The following is a 20,628-nucleotide window of genomic DNA, read 5'->3' as shown; positions in this document are numbered from 1 at the left end:
CGATTGTGGCCCTGGCACATCCCCAGGCCACGGCCATGCACTGCGGAGCCGGTGTCTTTGGCACTCTGGGGAAGTCCCAGCCACGGTGGACGCACGGTGCCTTGAGCGGCTCTGTCCCACCCCAGGTGCTCCCACAGTGCTGCTTCCCGATGCTGCTTCCCTGGGATCAGGAGGGGAATTTTCGCTCTTGTTCCTCAGCAGCCCTGCGTTCCTGTTGGAGGGCACAGCATGCCGGGCACCGCCACGTTTGCTGGGCTGCTGGCATGTGTCACCCAGGCAAATCACTGATGCGGGGAGGCTCCTGGCTCACTTTATGGCTTCAGAGGAACTCCGGGCTGCAAACAGCTGCAGGATGAGCCCATGTGTGGTTGTATCACAGCCCTGTGTCCTTGAAAGAGGGGCCTGCCTGGCTATTCCTGTTGCAGATCCGGGAGGAGACAGTAAAAGGGGTGCGGGTAGCCTTGGGAGAGGATGTGCTTCATACACCACCACGGGACTAGGATCCCGAGCTCCAGGACTCGGCAGGGAGACAGCCCTGCCATCCACCAGAGCCCTTCCTGGCTGCTCAGCAGAGGAAATGTTTCCTCCCCTGGGTTTTTCCTTCTCTTTCTTTGCCCTATTTAGGTATTAAGGATCAGTGGAGGAAAGCTTGGCTGGTGTGGGTCAGGGGCTGTGTAGAGCTGTGGGTCCTGGTTGGGCTGTCAGGGCTGTCCTGTCACCATGGGACCACCTTGCCCCTCTTTTCTCTTTGGCCAAAGATGCTGTGACGCACCCCTGCAGTGGGTCTGACCCCGCATCAGCCCTGGGGCCATGGAGCATCCCTGGCTCTGTGCTTGGAGCTCTCTTTGCACTTCCCATGGTGGGAAGAGGCCGGATCCTGGCACAGGGGTCGGGCTGCGCTCCCTCCCAGTACGCCTGTGCGAAGTCAGCAGTGCCTCAGCAGCGGGAGCTGGCCCTCTCCGCACGCCTCCCTGCCAGCTCCTCCATGAGTAATGACACAAACGTGCTTCTCACCCTGTCCCCGGCACTGGGCCGCTCACCGGGGCGCTCGCAGGCTCCGCTCTCGCTTCCCCGTCTCTGTTTTACATCAGAGCAGCTCCCGTCCGTCTGTCTCCTCTTCTCCCCCCGACGCAGCTTCCAGACGGTGTTAAAGGCCCAAAAGCAGAAGCGAGCCAGGCAGGCAGGCTGCAGGCTGGTCTGGGGTCAGGCAGACCCCTGGCACTGCACGGAGTGCAGCCTGGCCCTTGTGTCCACACCGAGGTGACAATAACGACATTCCCAGTTAGCAAATGCTGGGAGCTAAATCCTGCCCCCGAGAGCCAGGAAACCACCTGGGGACTCGTCAAGAGGGTGAAAAGCACCAACAGGCTCCCCTGAATGTGGTGGGCACCAAAGGGAACCAGCGCACCCACTGTCACCTCCACTGCTGCTGGGGCATCAGCCGTGCCAGTGTCCTGCCCTGGCCATGCTGACAGCTCAGCCCCAACCAGGCAGCTGATGGCTGACACTTGGCTTGAAACTCTATGGAGGAAGGACAGACTTGGAGGACAAAGGGGCTTCTCCCAGAAGGATGGGACTGCAGGCAGAGGCCCATGTTACCCCTGGGCTCACACCCCACTGATGGGTGTTACAGGACTGTTGTTACAGCTGCGGGCATCACTGATGGACACATGGATGGTGGGACCCTGGAAACTTTGCGCTGGCAGCCTAATTGCTCATTTGCTGTGTGTCTCCACAGTGGTTTCTCCTAAAAGCAGCCCGTGGTTCAGTAGGGCTGTTTGGAGACACCCTTAACTGTTCGTGCTTGAGAGGTGGGAGAAGCACTGGGTTTCCCTTGCCCCAGCAATGGAATAGTTTGGACAGAGCAGTGCAGCTGCTGAGGGGTGGCCATGGGTGCTGCTGGACCCCGCTGTGGTGCTGCCCATGTGGGGAGGCTTCACAGCTGGGAAGTGGGTTCGGTTTCAAGCCTTAGTTATGATGAAGGGAAATGAAAATAAAGGCATGGCATTTCCTGCCATCTCTTGATGTGCCTGAAAACATGGTGGGGTGGTTGTCTTCATCAGCACCTACAGGGCCTGCCGGGCTCCCCACGCCCAGCCTGGAGCAGGAGGAAAACAGTGTTATTGGGAGGGAGGAATTAGAAGAGCTCAAAGATGAGTGGAAATGGTGGAAAATGCCCTGCTTGTTTGGGGATCCAGTCCTGCACAGCCTCGTGTTAGTGGTCAGGGCAACACAGGGAGCCAGCAGTGCCAGAAACCAGCTCGAAGAGTTCATAGAGGTGGAGGGGGGGCAAAGAGCCATGTGTCTTCCCCATGCTGACCAACAAGTTTTGGGGGCTCAGGAGACACTGGCCACTGGGACAGGTGTCGAAGACGACCTGCCCCAGCTCTGAACCCCAAACACCTCTGTGGGATGAGCTTGGTGGGAGTTGACCCACAGCCACTGCCTGGGGACCCTGTCCCAGCTCCATTATCTCTGTCAATGGGGCCAGTTTGGTGACATTTTCACCTACTTCTGTAGCCCCATTGAGCTGGGGGGGAGTGAGGCCGTACCCTGAGAAAGCAGTTGTGCCTTCACAACGCCGGCTGCCTGGGAAACCACACACACACATCCCGTGGAGCCATGTGTGTGCTCTCCCCTTGCAGAGGGCCATGCTCAGCATCCCGGCAGAGCAGTAGCAGGGCCCATGCGGCCATGGGTCAGCGGGGAGGTGAGGAATGTGCGGTTTGCTGGAGACGGCTCCTTGCTGCAGTGGCAGGGGGGGACCGTCCCCCCCCAGCGTGGCAGTGCTGGTGGTCCCCGGCACAAGCAGCCCTTTAAGGGCCGGCAGGTTGCAGGGCTCAATCCTCCCTTGTTCTGACCCACGGGCACCCGCGCCGGAGCCGGGTCATTCCTGAAGGGTGTTCTCCAGCCTTCCCATAGGAAAACCAAACCCTTCCCAGCAGAAAGGGAGACGCCTGTGAGGGGGACGGCCACTGCGGCAGGGGCATAGAACGTGGGATATGGGACATGGGACAGAAGGTTCCTTCTTTCCAGCAGACTGCTGGAATGGCTGTTGATGCTAATTAGACTCGATAAGTATTAATTAAGAACAAGCATGATAAGTATTAATTATTACACTTTGACTGCCTGCGTATAAGATGTTGGGGTTTTTCAGCTTTAAACTTCAAAGCTCTCTAGAAGTAAACACTCAGGCTCACTAAGGCTGTACTGGGGATGGGGAAACTGAGGCAAGGAGGGGACTGAGGCCAGCACCGTGGTGGCTGGCAGCACCAGGAGAGGGCTGGCCTGCAGGGGCAGGACACAGAGGCTTTCCCGGTGGCAGAAGCCCCAGGGCCCTTGCCCTGTTGTGGGACCAGTGCTGAGCTCAGCTCACAGCCTCTCCTAAGCCCTGAATCAGGCTGCATTTCAGAAACACTCTTAAGTGCTGTTGCAGCCCAGCTAACGGGGTGAGGACTGGGGGAAGATGTGGCCAGGGCCTGGCTGCAATCCCTGCAGGAGCCCAGGGGTGCCAGCGAGATAATGAGAGGGGATGTTAAACATTACTGCAGTCACAGGGCTATTTATCTGCCATGAACAGAGGCAGCCAGGAATCCTCCAGGGTGCACAGCTCAACTTAGACCCCATTAAAGTTCCTTTTATTCCCCGTGTTTTGGCTGACGTTAAAACAGCGCCTGAATTGCTCCTGTGGGAGACGGCTTCCACGCCTGGCGTCAGGTTTGCTGCTTGCTCGGGCCAGTGGCCATGGGGACGGGCTGCTTGTGCTGCACCCAGCACCGAGCGGGTTCCATAGGGGCTGAGCAGGGCAGGGATGGGCAGCTCCAAAGGGCCGGGGACCACAGGCACAGGCAGAGCATGCGGAAGAAGAGCTGATTTTCCCCGTTGACACCAGGCATCCTGGGAATCAGAGGGCTGCTGGCTCTGGAAAGGCTTTGAGGGACGGGAGAAAAGCCCAAGCCAGGAGGGAGAAGCTGAGGAGGCCATTTTTGTGGAGCCAGAAAATCATAGAACCATAGAATGGCTTGGGTTGGAAAGGACCTTGAGATCATCCAGTTCCAACCCCTCTGCCATCTCCCCAGTGCTGGTGCTGACAGGAAATGATCTTCCTGTGCTCTGAGATTTTCTGGGGGACTTCTTCTTTTTTGCTATCCTGAAATAGGGAAAAACTGTAAAACCTCACAGAGGTGTGCTGTACCTGGGCAGGAGCACAGCATGCTGAGCACAGCCTCCCGCTAGAGCCTCCCACTAAAGAGCTTACATTTCCAAGCAAAGCCTGTTGTGAGCTAGAAATGTGCAGAGCTTTGGGAGAGAACATGCCAAAATGGGACAATTCAGAAGCTTCCCAAACACTTTTGAACCCCCAAGCTCCTGCCCTGCACCTTCCCATCAGCTTCTCCTGGATGTGGCTTTGGGGCTACAAAATGGCTGTGGTCAGCGACAGTGGTGACATGGAGCTGCTTTATATGGCCACGCTTTGTATGGCCAGGTGCCCACAGCAGTGGCAAGGGGATGTCCAACAAGTGCCAGGTGCCACCACATCACCATCACCCATCCCTGCCCGCTGCCTGCGTAGATGAGCAGGAGCCAGAAGCCATTCCCTGAAGCAGGGCAAGGCAGGAGGAGGGCAACAAGGCAGGCAGAGGCTGGGGAATTGAGATCCAGAAGTGGAACAGACAATTTCCAAGCCGTCGTGTCGGTGCGTGGTGATGAGCCGGGGCTGCTTCAAAAGGAACCAGCTTTAACTGGATCAAGCCCCGAGCCAAAAGCATAAACACTAGGAGGAAGTTTGGCTAAAGTTAAATCGTGTTTTATTTAAGAATCTCCCTCTCCCTGTTGTAAGATGGAAAATCTCCATCTGAAAAGTGAAACTAAGATTGGAAACAGTCCGCAGTCATTAACTTCATGCTGCCTTTTTTTTCCCTCTCTCTGGCTTCTCAAGTAAAATATCAACTGGCTCCACTGTCAGGGACAGGAAACATTAGTAATAAGTTCATAGATTTACATTTTCCCCAGGGAAATACAGGAATATCAGAGATCAAAAGTTGGAGAAAGGAGTTATTTTTACACAGAGTGATTTGCAACCGGCATTCATCGGGGGGAGTAAATAAATTACAGGCCCTTCACTTCAGGGTTGTTTAAGTTCTTTTTCTCTAATGCCGTCCCTTTTAACTACTGTAGAGTCTGTCAGGACTTACACAGAGCAGAGAGACTTCCCCGCCTGCGAAAAGGGCTGTTCTCCAGCAAGGAGGTTACTCACTGCAATTAATTGTCATACTTGAACATCGCGTAAGGGTCTGCGGGCGGGTGGTGTTGGGTGACTTGGGGCAGGATGGGGGTGGCCAGCCTGGTGTGTGATGTCCGCTGGCCAAAAAGGTGCTTTCTGGGGCTGTTAGACCCAGCAAGGTGACACTGCGGGATATGGGCGCAGTGGGATGTGCAGCACCGGAGCTCTCTGGACATCACCTCTGCCTCCGCCTGCTCCTCGCAAGCAATAAGAGGCCCTGGTCAATCAGGGCTGATTCAATCAGGTCAAGGCAATGGCTGTGGGCGTCCTGCTGTCCCAGCAGGCAGGGATGGCCCCATGGGCTTTGCTGCTGCCCAGGCTTGTCCTCGTTGCAGCCTGGCAGGTGACTTGCAGCATCCCTCGGGGTGTCTGCTGTCTCCTAAGGGTTTCTGCACTGAGGTGATGCCCCAGCCCAGGTACAACCACTGCTCCGTGGGGGACCGGAGCCCGTGGTGGCCATGTCCCCCCATCCCCAGGGCACCTGCTGGGGCTGAATGGTGCTGGCAGGGTCCAGGGTGGCAGGGAGCCAGTCCCAGTTGTGGTGATGGAGACACTGGAAACTTTGACCAGGCATTCTGTCTGGTGTCATCAATTAAAGGTGAGGCGCTCGCTGGCTGGGCAGGATAATGAATGAAGGCTTTAAGTACAACTGGAAAAACAATAAAATACTCTATTAGGGTGACACAGCTGTGAACAATGAACATTAAACAACTTCACTGCTAGCAGCGCTGCCGCAGCAACACTTAGCCCTGGAGTTTGATGGATTCCTGTTTGGAGTGCGCCTCGCAAAGCGGCTCTCCATCCACCCCAGGCATGGAGGGCTGAGAACCGCTCTCTCCTTCTCCTGCTTAAAAATACATCCACATAAAATGTGCTTTAAGAATCCCTTAAGGTTCATTAATGTCACAAGCAGGGGAGGAGAAAAAGAGTTGGAAGGCCTTGAAGTACATGTCGGAAACACTCCAGAGAAAACTGTAAATGCTGCTGGGATGAACTGCAGGCTCTGGAGGATCAGTCGTGCTGGAAGACTATTTATTTTCCAGTCTATTTTAAACACTGGACTGTTTCAGATAAGAGCTGCCTGCGGTGGCAGACAGGATCGTGGGACTGGTGTGCAGGAACTCATGCCAGATTCATTTCTGGGGAGTATTTCCTCCCTGCCTTGATAAATCTGCCTTGTCTGCTGTACCAGGTTACTTCCTTTGGAGTTCTCTCTCCTTATTATTACTTATTAAAATTGCCTGCAAATAGCACTAGGGCTTCATGCAACATCCTGTACGAACAATTCATCCTTCTCGTTATCTCAAAGCTGACAATTCCCACCAGGGCCGGAGAGGGTGGGTGGAAAAATGCCTTGAGAAGAAACAGAAATGGCCATCCCTTATTGCGAGGCTGGAGAAACCACACTGGGGAGGGCAGGAGATAAGTGGGAACTTCCCCCCTTCAGACACAAAACCATGAAAGGGAAGCAAAGAAGAAACGAAGCCCGTGACACCAATGAGCATCCTTCCTCACCCGCTGGCGCTGGGGTCCTGGGCTGGTGCTCAGAAGGGTCAGTGAGCCCCTGTGACCTGACCTGACAAACTCCCCACCCCTTGCTTAGATCTTATCTAGAAAATCACTCTCAGGTTACACAGCTTGTTCGTGCAGGGCTTTTGAGTGCAGACCGCAAACCCACATCTTCCCTCTGCGCCTCCCAGCACGGCCCTGCTGGAGAGGCCCGGCCGGGGTCACCGGCCCCTGGACTTTGAAACCCTGCTGCATCCCTTTCTGCAGGGAAGAGATACGGCGTTTGGTGACCTGAGGCCGTGTGGAGGGGGAAGGTTTGGAGAGCTGAGCTGCTGGTTGGAGCAGGATGCTTGCTCCTGCAAACGGGCTGCAAGTGGCATTAGTGCTGGGGATGCTGGGCTGGGGACAGCTCTTCTGGCCTCCAGGGCTTCAAATCTGGCAGCGCAAGCCACTGGGATACGGTTCCCTGACTCTTACCTTACACAGTGCTTTCAGCCTGATGGAGCTGCAAAGTTCAGCTTGGCTCCTGCAGGCATGGCATTGCCATCAGCGGGTGGCACTTGTGTGTGAGACTGTTCGCACCCTGACCGTCACTCATGGGGGTCGCAGAAGCAGCTCCCCTGGCCCCACCTTGCCAGCTCTGGCCAGCAGAAGCCAGGCCACATCCATCCCCTCTGCCAGCTCCCAGCCTGAGCCATCCCTGCCCAAGCCAGCCTCTGCTCCAGCCCGTGCCCTCCATCCCCAGGCACCGCAGCCCCGCTTGGGGACAGCGCTGCCCTGTGCATGTGGGGTTAATCACAGAGCATCTGCTTCCCATTGCGGCCGCCCAGGGCAGGTTTCCCTGGCAGCCTCCTGCGAGGGTGCTAATTTTATATACTCAGGCTGCCTCCAGCACAGCCATCGGGGTCGCTGGGTGGCAGCAGGGGAATGGGGGGCTCTGCCCTGGGCAGGGGAGACCAAGGGAATGCGGAGGGAGAGGGGCTTCTCTTCCTACTGGGGCTATGGGGAAGCTAGAAGCAAGTCTTGGCGATGCTTGTCCTGCCCCAGCAGCGTGGAGGGGTGCCAGGGTGTGTTTTCAGAAGCCTCACTAGTGGTGCCATCCCAAGCCTGGGGTAACACAAGCCTGGTATCGCAGGCACAGACTTACTCATCCGAAAGCCAGTGGTGGGTTTTGTGGAGCCCTTTGGTGACGGGCAGCCCCAGCTCCAGGCGGGCAGGCATCTGAACTAGCAGTTCCCAGCCACAGTCTGTAGAAATGGCAAGTGCTGCTGGTGCCAAACGCTGGATAACTCCTCCAGACGTTCCGGAGGAGCCTCTGGAAAACAGCCTCTTGAAGGGAACTCAATTTTGGCTTTCTACATTGAGTCTCCCCAAGTTACTTTATTGGCTGTTATAATTTCCCTTCTTTCTGTCTAATCACAGCATTTTCCCTGACACTCGGTGGTAACAGGCGTCCAAGGGCTTCTTGCCCCCCAGGAGGGGCCGCAGTGTCACCCTCCCAGCTCCCACACTGTGACAGTCACCACTGCAGTGCCAAGCGCTGCTGTCACCCTCCATCCACAGGCAAACACAGGCAATGCCAAGCAAGAGACCCAGCAGTGCCTTAGCAAGGGGAGTGCTGCAAGCCCTGGTACCATGGTGGGCAGCTGGTGCTGAGCGATGCCGAGGGTCTGCAGACCCATGGGATGAGTGGTGATGAGGAGGTGACTGTGATGGGCCAGGGATAACCCCATCCCCGCAGCCAGGGGCTGCTGACAGCAGCGCATCTCCCTCTGAGAGCACTGCAAGCTGTGCAAGGGAAACTTCAGAGCGCTTTGATCTGTGCTGGGGCTCCTTGATGTAAAGCAGGGACAGGGTGAAGGTGGCTGCGGGATGAGCCCTGCAGCTGCTGCCTCTCCCAGACAAGGAGGAACAGGGCTGGCTGCCCCAACAGAGCTGAGCTCCAAGGCAGCACTGACCTCACCAAGGGGGTACCCAAAATGCAAGTACGTGACCAGGCAGGGCTGGGCTGCACAGGGATCAAAGGTCCTGCAGTTCTCTGCTTTAGGGGATGCTCTGCACCCAACTCTGCCCCCTCTTTCAGAGACACCAAAGGCCATGGCCAGACCGTTGTGGTGTGGGGCTGGGGCCGCATCCTGCTTGGCATTGCACTCCAGACATGGCACCGGCAGCCTGGCTAGGGGCTGACAGATCTCACAATGTTTGTTCACCCCATTAATGGGGGGAAATGGGTCATGGGAGCAAAGAGCCAAGCCTGGCACAGCTGTGAAAGCTTGAGTGTCTGCCCAACAGCAAATGGGGCCCTTGTAAAGGAGCCTTCATGATGCACTGGAAATCATCCCTTCAGCATTGCACCTAGAGGATGCCTTAAACACCCACCAGCAGCCGTATCCTGGGTTAGCAACCAGCTCCCTTCTCCAGCCTTCGCCAGGAGCCAGCTAAACCCCAGGCAAAACCAAACCCAACAACTGTGTGAGCAAAGCTCAGTCTGCAAACCTGGCCAGCTTCTAATACTGCAAACCACGCAGGTCTGGAGCCAGAGCAGAGCCCTGTGTGTGCGGCAGGCGAGCCACACCGCCGGCTCAGGCTGGGACTGGAGCACTGTGAGTGAGAGCATCTTTGTGCAGCAGCTCTAACTGCCATGGTGCATATGGTCCCTATTTATTTGACTTCTTTGCTGCTGGATCGCTTTCGGAATAGTTTTATGCAATTACTTGAAGTTTCCCCGGTACAGATTGGGAGTGAAACTTGTGCTTTGAGAGATAAACTGCAGACTGTTTGGCATCAAGGGGAGCTGTTAATTCGCCAGCATCAGAGACAGAGGGAGAATGAAAAGAAGAGAGATAATTCATTCCTATCACAGCTTGGTTTTGAAAGAAGTTAGGGGCTGCGGGCTAGAGAGGCACAACTAGAGCTGGTCATTAATGGCTCAGCACTGAGGTCAGGCCAACAGAAAGACATCCGCAGCCGTCAGAGCCCTGACCTGCAGGTTCAGGTCCTGGTCCTGCCGAAGGGGCTGCCAGTGAGCATCCCCTGGGAGGATGCTGGTCCTGGTGCTCTTCTCACATCTTGGCTTGTCTGCTGGGCACGCCTGCTCCCCGCTGCCAGGCTCGGATTGCTCCTTAGAGCTGCAGCTGTGCTATGGTATTCCCCACTGTGCACGGACAAGAGTGCATCTGGAGGTGAGACACCATGACCGAGGATGCAGGATGTGATACCTGCACCTGCCTGCCTGTTGCCTGCTCTGCCATCCTGCCCTCGCCGGGTGCCACGAGGTGGTTTTTCAGGGCCCTCCCACCCAAGGTCTCTGCTGCAGAGGGGAAACAGCTCCAGGTTCCCAGGAGCCCAGCTCAGGGCTTGGTGTGTGGGGCTCACCCAGGGACCGCTCTCGTCATGCTCTCACCAAGCTGGGCTGGCCGGGAGGATGCTGATGGACAGGATGCTCAGAGGGTGACAAGGGGAGGGCTGGGGATGCTCCAGGTGTGTCCATGTGTGAGTGGCTCCTTGGCACACGTGTGCGTTGTGGACTCTCTCTGCTCTTCACTTACTGATGTTATCTTCAGTCATGAGCTGGAGCACACTGGGAAAAGCTTCCTGCATCTGCCTTTCCACAGACTCCCCCACTCTCCCTCCTACCTTCCTTTATTTATGGGACAGCTATTTCCTTTCGAGAGAAGTAGCCAATATTATGAAATGCCAAAAGGGTGAATGAAAGCAAGGTGTTTGCTTGGATTTTGGGAGATTTTGACTTTCTGATGGGTGATGCCCCTGCCCTGCAGCCAGCAAGGACTGCAGTTCCTGGCCCTCAGCACATGCCAGCTGCTCTTTCAGCTCCTGTGATACTCTGAGGACCATTTGAGGGAAAACAGTTGCCGCCTACCATGGTTCATTTAAAAACTGGCTTTCAGGTCCTCACCTAAGTCACAAGTACTAATAACCATTAGTTACAGCAAATGGGGGGCCCGTGTTGCTGCTATTGATGTAAAGTGAGGTTTTAGGGGGAAATCTGGATGATACTGACCACAGAGAGCAGCTGCCATAACCAGGGCAGTGAACTTTCCTACCCAGTACATCTTTTGACCTAAAATAACTTGTGTGCTTACGCTGCATCTTTCTGAAGCCTGAGCAATGGGCATTATAATGGGGGAGGAAAAAACCCCAAGCCCAGCTCCTCCTGTGGCAACATGGCATGAAGAGAGTATCTGGCTGATGGATGCCCTGAGGAAGGAGGATGTGGGGTGGACAAGGATGAAGCAGGATGAAGCCCCAAGCACCAGTCGTGCAGCAGCCTCACATGGGGCCATAGCTGAAGATGCTCTGACTGTTGTGGTGGTGGGATTTGGTAGACAAGGTCCCTGCTGGGTGCAGGCACTCGCTGGCTTTGAAGCCAATGGGGTTGGCAGGACACGGGGAACACTTTCCAGCTCCATGGTGCTGGGAAACTCTGGGCTGGCTGGGTGTTCCCTGCACCTCCAGGTTCGCTCTATCACTGCCCCGAATGGAAGCAGGTTCCTTTATTTACAGAAGAGCTCCATTTCTCTTCCTGCCCCTCTCATCAGCGAGTCACCCGTGTGACGGGGGCAGCCCCTGCACCGGCTGCTCTCCCCTCGCTGCCCAGCACTGACATCCTTTCCTGACACACATCAGTTTCCTGCGTGCAGCTCTCACGCCACTTCCTACCCCGCTTCGGTTTCCACTGAGCACTGTGTGTCACAGAGCGGAGGAGGGGGAAAGAGGAAAAAGGAAAATGGAAAAGAAATACACATAGTAGCTTCTCTTTCTGCCTGCACCATGGACCGAAGCAAGGCGCAGTGCCTATCCCCACAGATGCTCCACCAAAAGCATCCCTGGCACCAGCTCACCCATCGCATCCGGCCAGGTGAGGAGCAGTCACATCCCCAGCTGTGGTTGCCTGTTTCAACACCAAACCTCTTGCTCGCTGGTTAACAGCTTGATTTCTGAGGTTGGTGATGGGAGCACCCACACATCCCCGAGCTGCTGGGGCTGGGTGCTGCCAGCCCTGCCTTGGTTTTAGGGTGGCAGGGGGCTGATCATTCCCCTCACCCTGCCTGCCACAGGGCCACACTCCAAACCCACCTTCTGCCTCATGAGGAAAGCGGGAAAAGCGATCAATGGCTCCATCCCTGTCTTTAGAAAGTGGATTAGGGCCAGTGAATAGGAACTGTCTCTCTAATGAAGTGCTATTACCAACAGGCTAATTGAGTAATGACATAATGCAGGCCCTTGAAGCTCTTTATAACGGGCCATGACTCTGTGCCGCAACACGCTGCCACTTCCTTGCCTCACCCCGCTCTGCCTCCAGCGCATCGCCGGCAAAGGAAGCTTTAATGTGCAGCACCGTCCTCCCGGAGCGGCCACAGACAAAGTGTCGCCAGCATAACCCTGCGTGGAAAATGCGGAGGTGGAGGGGAACCCGGAGTAATTAGCTCAGGAGACGCCAATCTCCCGCATGTGAAACGTGAGCCTTTTTATTGAGAAAAGTAAAACAGGCCTCGCATTGCTTTCGGGGAGCCCAGTAAAGCAGAAGGTGATCCATAAATATGTGTGTTATGCTGGATTTGAAATACTTTCTGATGATTTTCTAGGCAGATCTCCAAAAAGTTACAGCACAGCATTGCTATTGTAAAGCCGTCGGTGCAGGCTGGTGACTCCAGCACTTCTTATTGTGGGGAGGACATGGGGGTTGCTGCTGTGCGTGCCCTTGTGTCCCTTGTGCCAAAGTGTTTGTCCTCAGGTGAAGGAATTGAATATAACATCTTTATGGCTTTCATTTTTAACCCATTGCCATTAACGGAGCGGGTTGTGAAGTACTCGGGGCTCTGGTGTCACACCACATTCGTGTCTCTGATCCGTGGCTGCTCCGGGCTGTTTGCTCAGTGCCTGAAAGAGACCTGCTCCCACCCCACATGAGCTTGCACCCGTAATGGGGGCAGCACTGGTGGCCCCCAAAGCTTTCACCACCATCAGGACTGGCTGAGAGGGAAACAAAAGAATCAGCCATTTAACCCACAATGGCATTGGGCTTGTCCATCCCTCCGCAGCCTCCTAAACCCCTGTGGACACATTGGCTGCTGCCGGGACATTCGCAAAGAGGACGTAAATAGTTGGAGGTGAGACAGCCCTGGGAAGGGGATTTTCAACCCTCAGGGTGAGCCCCGTGTGCTTGGGATGGGGAGTTTGTGCTCACTTCACCCAGCAGAAAGCCGGCCACTGGCAGGGGGATTTATGGCCTGAGTTTTGAGGCAGCGAGGCGCTGGCACTCGCGCTGTTTCAGCAGGTGGCTGATGCTTTGCCCTGCGATGGGCATTGCCTCCCAACAGACATGGAGATGCTCACAAGCAGCATGGCTAGGAAGAGGCAGTGCCCTTGGACAGTAAGCACAGGTGGCAGCAAGACCGCAGTGATGCTGCAACCCACCCTGCCTGCACCCACAGGGAGAAGTCATCTTTATTTTAACCCTCCAGCCTTGCCTCCCTTCCCCAGGTCTTCCTCTCCCTGCATTTGCCACACTCTTTGTCTCCATGGGAAGCCCCACACCTCCGCAGCCCCACGCTATCAGTTCATCATCCGATTAAAGATTAATTTGAGATTATTGCTCGTGTCAATAGCCCAGAGCCAGAGAAACAACAGCTACACCTGCAGTTTGTTTGTGCACCTCGCTCCTTATGGCAAGCTGTTAATGGACAGGGGCTTTCACCAGCACTGCCTGTTGACAGGGGCTCACGGAGCCCTGCATGGGCACAGGCACCTGCTGCCCTTGTCCTGCCAAGGATAAATGCACACACATCTTCCAAGACCTCCCACAGTTCCAGGTATCTCGAATGGGAAACTGGTGATTGCCCCATGCTTCTGTTGCAGAGCTTTGGTCATTCCCTTCCCCAAATCAGAAACAGCCGTCCAGTGGCTGACTTTAATAACAGGCTTTTCCCCGGATTCTGAATGGTTTCTGATTATTTATTCAGCTTTTTCTAGGTGCGGCAAGAGCCAAAAGGAGAATTAGACTGCTACACTTTGTACGGGCCGAACTTTGCCTGCCTTCTTTGGGGGCAGCATGCTTGGATGCTGGGAACTCTCCTTCAGAGGCTGCATGGATTGAGGAGAACATTTCTCTCGGACAGTTGTGCAATGGCAGGAGAAGAAAGTGGAAACCTTTTTCCTTCCTACAGCCCTGGAGGTGGAGGGAAATGTTTTGAGGTTCCCAGAGCTGCTCTTCACCCTCATGGCAGAACAGCCCCGCATGCCTTGTGCCTATCCTTGAAAGAGAGAGGGACAGAAAGCAGTGAAAAAGGCAATTTTGGGAACTGAAGCCCCAAAATCTCCAAGCAGAAGCAGCCTTTACAAAGGTGCCTGTAATCCACCCACTTCCCTTCTTGTTCCCGTGGGATGCTCAGGATGCCTGCAGAGACAGAATGATTTCAAACAGCGCATGGAAGCCTTAAAGCCCTTTTTAACCCAGAGTCTCTGCGTGCGTTTGTTCCAGCTGTCTGCCCCATGCCAGGGTGGGTTTCCAAACACCCTTCATTCTGCATCAGCTCTGCAGCGAAGGGGGAAAAGACTGGTCCTTTCTGTGAAGAAAAGGCACTTTGTGGTTTCCCCAGGGCCTTTGAAAGGGCTCCAGGAGCCGAGGGGACGTGCGTGCTCCTTTAAAGGTCCTGCGGAGGGCCGTGGAAATTAAACAGCGGAGTTCAAACGCTCCTCGCCGTGGCCGTGCCGGCCGGGAGCGCGGCAGCCCGGAGCCGGCCCAGCCTGCACCCCGGCACCGCGGCCCCTGCCAGCGGGGCCCCTGCTACCTGCCGGGCGCTTGATTGAATCCCGGCTTTTACGAGCGCTGACACCGTAATCTGTTACAGATGGTCACACAAGGTGGTCACCAAATGGTTCCTCCCGTTAATCGCCGGCTGCACACCCCTACCCCCCCCCTTGCTCTCCCCGTGCTGAAACTGCGCTACCTGGATGAAACAGCCGGGCTGCTGGCAGTGGCTTTATGGTGTGTTTAGTTCCTGTGGCATTAAACAGAGCAGGGAGAAAAAAATGCTGAGGTTTCACTATGCAACCTCTGGCTTCTCCATGCGGCGCTCATTGCCTGCGCAAGCACAGGGGACCAAGGGCAGAGGAGCATCCCACTGCAGCCTTGCTGCCAGGGATGCTGCTCTGGGAGGTTTCCTTCTGAAAAAGGGATGAAAAAGCAATGGCAACTCATTCTCAGGCCTGGTTTCTGGTGCAGTTCTCCGTCACAAAGCCCCAAATGTGTATGGGGGCAGATAAAGGACAGAAAGGATTGCCTGTGGCTGCAGAGGGTTTGAGCTGGACTCAAGGTGGTCCTTGCCCTGGACCCCAGCCCTCTGCTTACCCCAACAGCCCTCCTAGTAGAAATAAATATGTCTGGAAAATGAGCATTGGGTTCAGAAGAGGAGGGATCTGGGCCACATCCATCACCCTGAGATGGCTGATCCAGACCTGGGCATAACTTGGAGAGGTCAGAGGCACTGCCCCAAGTTGTGGGACAGCATCTGAGGGTTCCCTGGGTGCAGGGTGCTTGGGCAGGGCAGGGAGCAGATGTAGCAACAGCCCAAGTGCCAATGGGCTGCGCTTTTGTGATTCAGAACAGGCAGCATTTCTTTTTGCCAGTGTTTTAAGGCTGCATTTGTGTTTGAATGCCAGCGAGATTTTTCAGTCGAGCCTAGGCTGTCCTCCACCCGGTTTATCCCTTCTCTCTGAAAGGTTTGCATCCCAGCCAGGCTCTGGACAAAGCCAGGAACACAACTGAGAGCAGGAAGGATTGCTGAGGAGGAGGTTTCTCACAACTCTCATCGCTTGCCTAACCAGTCAGTGTTAGCTGAAGCCCATTGAGAGGGAGCTGGCAGCGTTCCCTCGTGGGTGCCGGTGCAGGGATGAAGCAACAGCCTGAATGATGCAGGAAGGGCTTCCCATCTGAATCAGTGACAGCCGTGACATGTGTGTATGGGGGTAAGGCACAGCCCATGTGGTGCTGTTGGATGCATACTGCTGGGCCAAACAATAACCAAAGGCATGTCAGAGCCACAGACACCAACCTGGGCCGGGGCGGCAGCCTGGGCCACCTCCTCACAAGCAGGGCTGTGCTCCCTGCTCTCCAGCTCCTGCAGGTGGTCTGTGCTCAAAATTGGCCTTTTTTTAACTCTTTAGCTGCTTCTGCGGCTCCAGGATTTTATGGATGGAAAGCTGAAAGTAATTAGTGCCCCTCCCCCGCTTCCTGTTGGGAAAAGGAAGAAAAAAGCACACACAAGAGCAAACCCAAAACTTCCTGCCCTGCTTAATAATCGAGTAATGAGTCCAGCTCGGCTGGGAAAGGCAGTTTATGCGGGGCGAGCTCTTAATTAAAGAAGGGCCGAGCAGCGGCTCTGCACACTTTTACAGCCACACACATCTTCCTGCTCCATAACAGCCCCTGGGAATGGCGCAGGGAGCCGGGCGCCAGCGGGCTGGAGGGGGATGAGTGCTGGGGGGGGTGCGGTTTTATTCCCTGGTTATAAGCAATGCTCTGGAGATGGCACCGAGGGAATGCAGGGGGAGAAGAACAAATGTCAACCGCTGGGGAGGCAGGTGGCAAAACCGGCTGCACTGTCCCTGAAACACCCCAAGTCTGGAGGTAGCTGGGAAGGTGCAGGGCAGGTGCTTTGGGGCACTGGGATAGTTTTGTGATGGGAATCCTCGAAGCAGGTAGTTGGGGTATCCCAGAGCACCTGCCCCTCCGTCTGCTCCCACCTGCACTTGCTGAAGGCACTGTGGTGACAACAGGATGTGTCACCTCGGGTGCCACACACCAACTCACCCATACAGAGGCTCAGCCCGCTGCGGCGCTGGTGCTTTAACCATCCCCCGGTGAGGCTCGGGAGCCTGCTGAGAGCAGGGGCAGCCCCACCATGGACCTGCTCCCCAGGGAGTGCCAAGGGACACAGCCAGGGGTAGGTGCTGCAGTAGCCCCACAGGGAAGCCAGCACCTCCCCAGGCCGGCCAAGGAGATCCACTGCCCCCCCATCAGCCTGACCCCCCAGCCTGCATCACCACACAGCTGCCCCTTCCCCAGTCCTCCGGCAGGAACTGACTCAGCCTGCCTTTTCCTTCCCAGAGGCAACTGCTCTGCATCCCCCCATGTATCTGAATGCCACTCATTCACCTGCAGCCAGAGGCTAGGAGCAGAGCGCTCAGTACCCCGGTCCCCACATCATTGCCACCTCTTCACCCAGAAAACCCTATTATAAATTAACCATTTTATTGAATATCAATAAACTGTATATAATTATATAAAAAGTTTCATCAGTACAAAATTGTGGCACCAAAGAAAACAAAAAATATATATATAAATACCAGTGTACCTTTGAAATGTAAACATCCTCTTTGTAATGATTCCATGAAAACAATGTCCAAAGAAAGATGCATTCAGGAGGCACCTGTCAATACCCATAAATAGGGCTTTTGGCACACACCTGTCGATGGGCAGCCTTGGGACAGGCCACCATTGTATCGCTGACAAGTGCCTGCTATTAGTCACAGTTCTCTTGAAAAGCAGTTGTTAAGAGTCATATTAACAGGTGCTTGAGTGCATAGCTGCTCTGTAAACAGGGCTGGTGTTTGAAATGGCTACCCCGTGCCTTTTACGGACACTGTTAATCTCGCAGGCATTGCAAATTGTCATTGTGCTGGGGAGAAGCAGCTGCTTCACAACTACCGGGATACTATATTATTGCATAGTTACACCTTCTACAGGCGGCGTATATACACTGGGGGCTGGGGGACGCGGCACATCTTGTCCTTCATTAAAAAAATACTGGTTCTTAAAAGTTACCGAGTGGTTACAGTAAAAAAACATACAAAAAGCAGCCCTCCACCCCCCCGCAAGCTACATGGTCGCAGTGCTGGGGCCAGGGTGCAGGACCAGCCCTGCAAGGTGCCCAGTGAGCAGGGGCACCTGATGGGGGCTGCGGCAGTGGTGGATCAGGCTCAGGGCTGCACGCCCCGAGCTTCACTCTTTGGCACCCACACTTATCTCCGGAGTCCAATCCTGCACCCTCGGACACCAGGATGGGAGGAGGATCAGGCCTTCGCATTGCACAGGAGGCACTGAGCGAGGAGTGTGAGGGTCTCGGTGTGCGCTGCGATGGCAATGGAGGAAACTAACGCCTACAGGAACTAGGTATAATATAGGGATTTGCGTGGAGAGAGGCCTGGGGAAGCAGTGTCCTCAGCGAGAGCCCGAGCAGCCCGTCTCCTCGTGCTTGTGGAGCAGAGACATACGGGAGAAAGTCCGGGAGCAGGTTTTGCACTGGTACTTCTTTACATCTGAATGGGTCTGCAGGTGGGCTCGGAGATTAGAGCGGTCAGCAAAGGCCCGGTTGCAGTGTGTACAGGAAAAGGGCTTTTCACCTATGGGACAAAGAGAAACGCTCCCAATTAACCAGAGCATCAACACATGGGGAATATCAAAGAAGGAGCCATTCATTAGCCAAAGTTTGTGAAGAGCGCAGTGAAAAAGAAGTGCTGGCTGTTATTGTTCTGAGGAAAAGCCTGGCGAGGTATGTACAGCATTCATTTTGGGGAGGACTCGGGAATTTCCTACTCCAAAAAAAAAAAAACCAAACCCTCTCCTACGAACCATGGAAAACTAATGCTGGAAACATCTGCAAGCAGCAAGGCAGTTGCACATACGAACGAAGACACGATATTTGTCTCCTGCCTGGAACTAAGCGAGCCGTTTGCAGAGAGGCAGGAAAGCCAAGCGCTATGTGTTAATTATATCATAGCAGGCAGCGGCTGCGAGGCGCCAGCGCCAGGGTGAGTATAGCTATTTCCTCCGCTGAACCCCGCGCTCCCCCTTCTCCTGCCCGGCTCGCATTGAAAAGCCCGGCCAGGGCGAATTCCTCCCAGAAAGACTCTTTTGGAGGAAACAAATGCGTATGCTCAATTTGGAAAGCACAATTAAGTCTTCCCGGCTTCCTTCAGCCATCATCTTTAGTGCGTTAAGAGGGTGTGAAATCAGTGCCAAGTCACAATTACACTATCCCGCAGCCCCACAAAGGATGCTCAGGAGATGCATTGTACGGGCAGCGGGGTGGGCTGCAGCTGCGGCACCCGGACCCGCACCAACTGCTGCGGGGGGTGCCGGCCCCGCACCCCCAGCACCTGCCCGCAGGGCTCATGAGATGCTGCGGTGCATCTCGGTGTGCTCCAAGCCGAGCTCACCACCGCTGAGCGGGGCCGCAGGCTGGAGGCCACAGTGGTCGCAGCCAGGCCTGGAGAGCCTGGCTGGGAGCCCTTGGTGAGGGCAGGGAAGATGGCTTTGGGCATGGTGATGAACAGGGAGTGCTGCAGCAGAGCCCCAGCCTATAGCACAGAGCAAAAGCGTGCACTGTTGCGCCGTGGCCCATGTGTTGGCTCATGGACAGGCACAGCACTAACAGTGGTGGCACAGATTTACAAGCTGAGCCTTGACCCTGTGTTCTGTTCCAGCCAAGAGGATATTTAAAGGACATTTTAGAGAGATGTGCCAAGGGGGTTTGGGAAGCCCTTATCTTCCCAGATAACACCTGGCCTGCCGATTCGCTGGGGGCTGCGGAGCTGGGAAGCAGGGGGTGATAAGGGAGGGAGGGAGAGGGGCAAGAGCCAGAATTACCGGTGTGTGTCCGGATGTGGCCCTGCAGCAGCCAGGGCCGGGAGAAGGCCTTGCCGCACATCTTGCAGACGCAGGGCAGCGTGTGGCTCCGGATGTGCATCTTGAGAGCCCCCAGGCTCACGTACTCCTTCTCACAGTACTTGCAGCTGAAAGATTTCCTGGCCTGGGCGTCGCAGTGCAATTGCTTGTGCTTGGAGAGCCCGGCGAAGGTGGAGTAAGCCTTGGCACACTGGGCGCAGCGGAACCGCTCGGCGGCAGCGGGGGCTGAGGCTGGGCTGGGGGGCCCCGAGCTCTTGCTTTCATCCTCCTCACTGGAGAGCGCCGTCAGGTCCAGGGCAGGTGCCGTGCCTCCCGCTGCCTCGCTGCCCGGGCCGCCAGGGAAGAGGCTGGAGAGCAGCCCCGCGTCCCACACCAGCGGCGGGTAGTAGGCACCGGGACCGAGCACTTCGGGCGGAGGGATGACGGGCAGCGGGCATGTCTCGTAGAGCAGAGGGGCGGCCAGCACTGCGGGAGGCGGCAGCACTCAGTGGAAACAAGGGTAAACGGGGGCCAAACCCACCCCAGGTGCAATTAGAACTGACCCCAGTCCACAATGGGATCCCCGCTTCCCACGCGGGAGCCAGAGCGACTTCAGCCCACCCGACTGGTCCCGGAGCCCCAGCCCACCCCGGAACAAGGGAGACCCGAAGGGGCTCGGCGCCCTTACCCGCCCCGCAGAGAGGAACAGCGCTAAAGGAGCCCCGTTCCCCTGCCCACCTCCACCATGAGGAGCTCCCCACGCCCACCCCGCGGTACGAGCGGGACTCGGGGGAACCCCGCACCCCATCCCACCCGAACTGCACGGAACTGGAAACACCCCCCTTTGCCTGCGCGAAAGTACCACATGGAGGGAGTCCCAGCCGCCCGCTCCCGCACAGGAGGCACCGGGGACCCCGCGGAGCGCCCCGTCCCGCCGCACCCCGTGCACGCACCGGCCTGGCTCTCCAGCTCGCTGTAGTTGGGCTTCTTGCTGGCCGAGAAGTGCTTCTTCACCAGGAAGGAGCGCGGCATCTCGAACCTCAGTACCGCCGCGCCCGCCGCGCCCGTTCATATGGACCTGCGGCCGGGGGGCGGGCCGGGCGGGGCGGGGTCGTTCCGCACCGGACCCAATGGGGCGCGAGAGGCG

General features: G+C 56.1%; 1 protein-coding gene across 1 annotated transcript; it reads right to left on the bottom strand.

Annotated features, from left to right (window-relative positions):
• Positions 1–17,047: 17,047 nt before the first annotated feature.
• On the bottom strand, positions 17,048–20,544 carry SNAI1 (snail family transcriptional repressor 1). Its single transcript, XM_065691310.1, has 3 exons — positions 20,435–20,544; positions 19,464–19,967; positions 17,048–18,217 (listed from the first exon to the last, which is right to left on the bottom strand). Exons 1-3 carry the CDS (start codon positions 20,511–20,513, stop codon positions 18,036–18,038), a joined length of 765 nt encoding a protein of 254 aa, XP_065547382.1. The 5' UTR covers positions 20,514–20,544; the 3' UTR covers positions 17,048–18,035.
• Positions 20,545–20,628: the final 84 nt, after the last annotated feature.

The sequence above is a fragment of the Lathamus discolor genome, chromosome 11 (assembly GCF_037157495.1).
Source record: "Lathamus discolor isolate bLatDis1 chromosome 11, bLatDis1.hap1, whole genome shotgun sequence".
In the NCBI taxonomy this organism is placed as follows: Eukaryota; Metazoa; Chordata; class Aves; order Psittaciformes; family Psittacidae; genus Lathamus; species Lathamus discolor.
The sequence above is the reverse complement of the archived record's forward strand: the minus strand, read 5'-3'. Positions and strand labels throughout refer to the sequence as shown.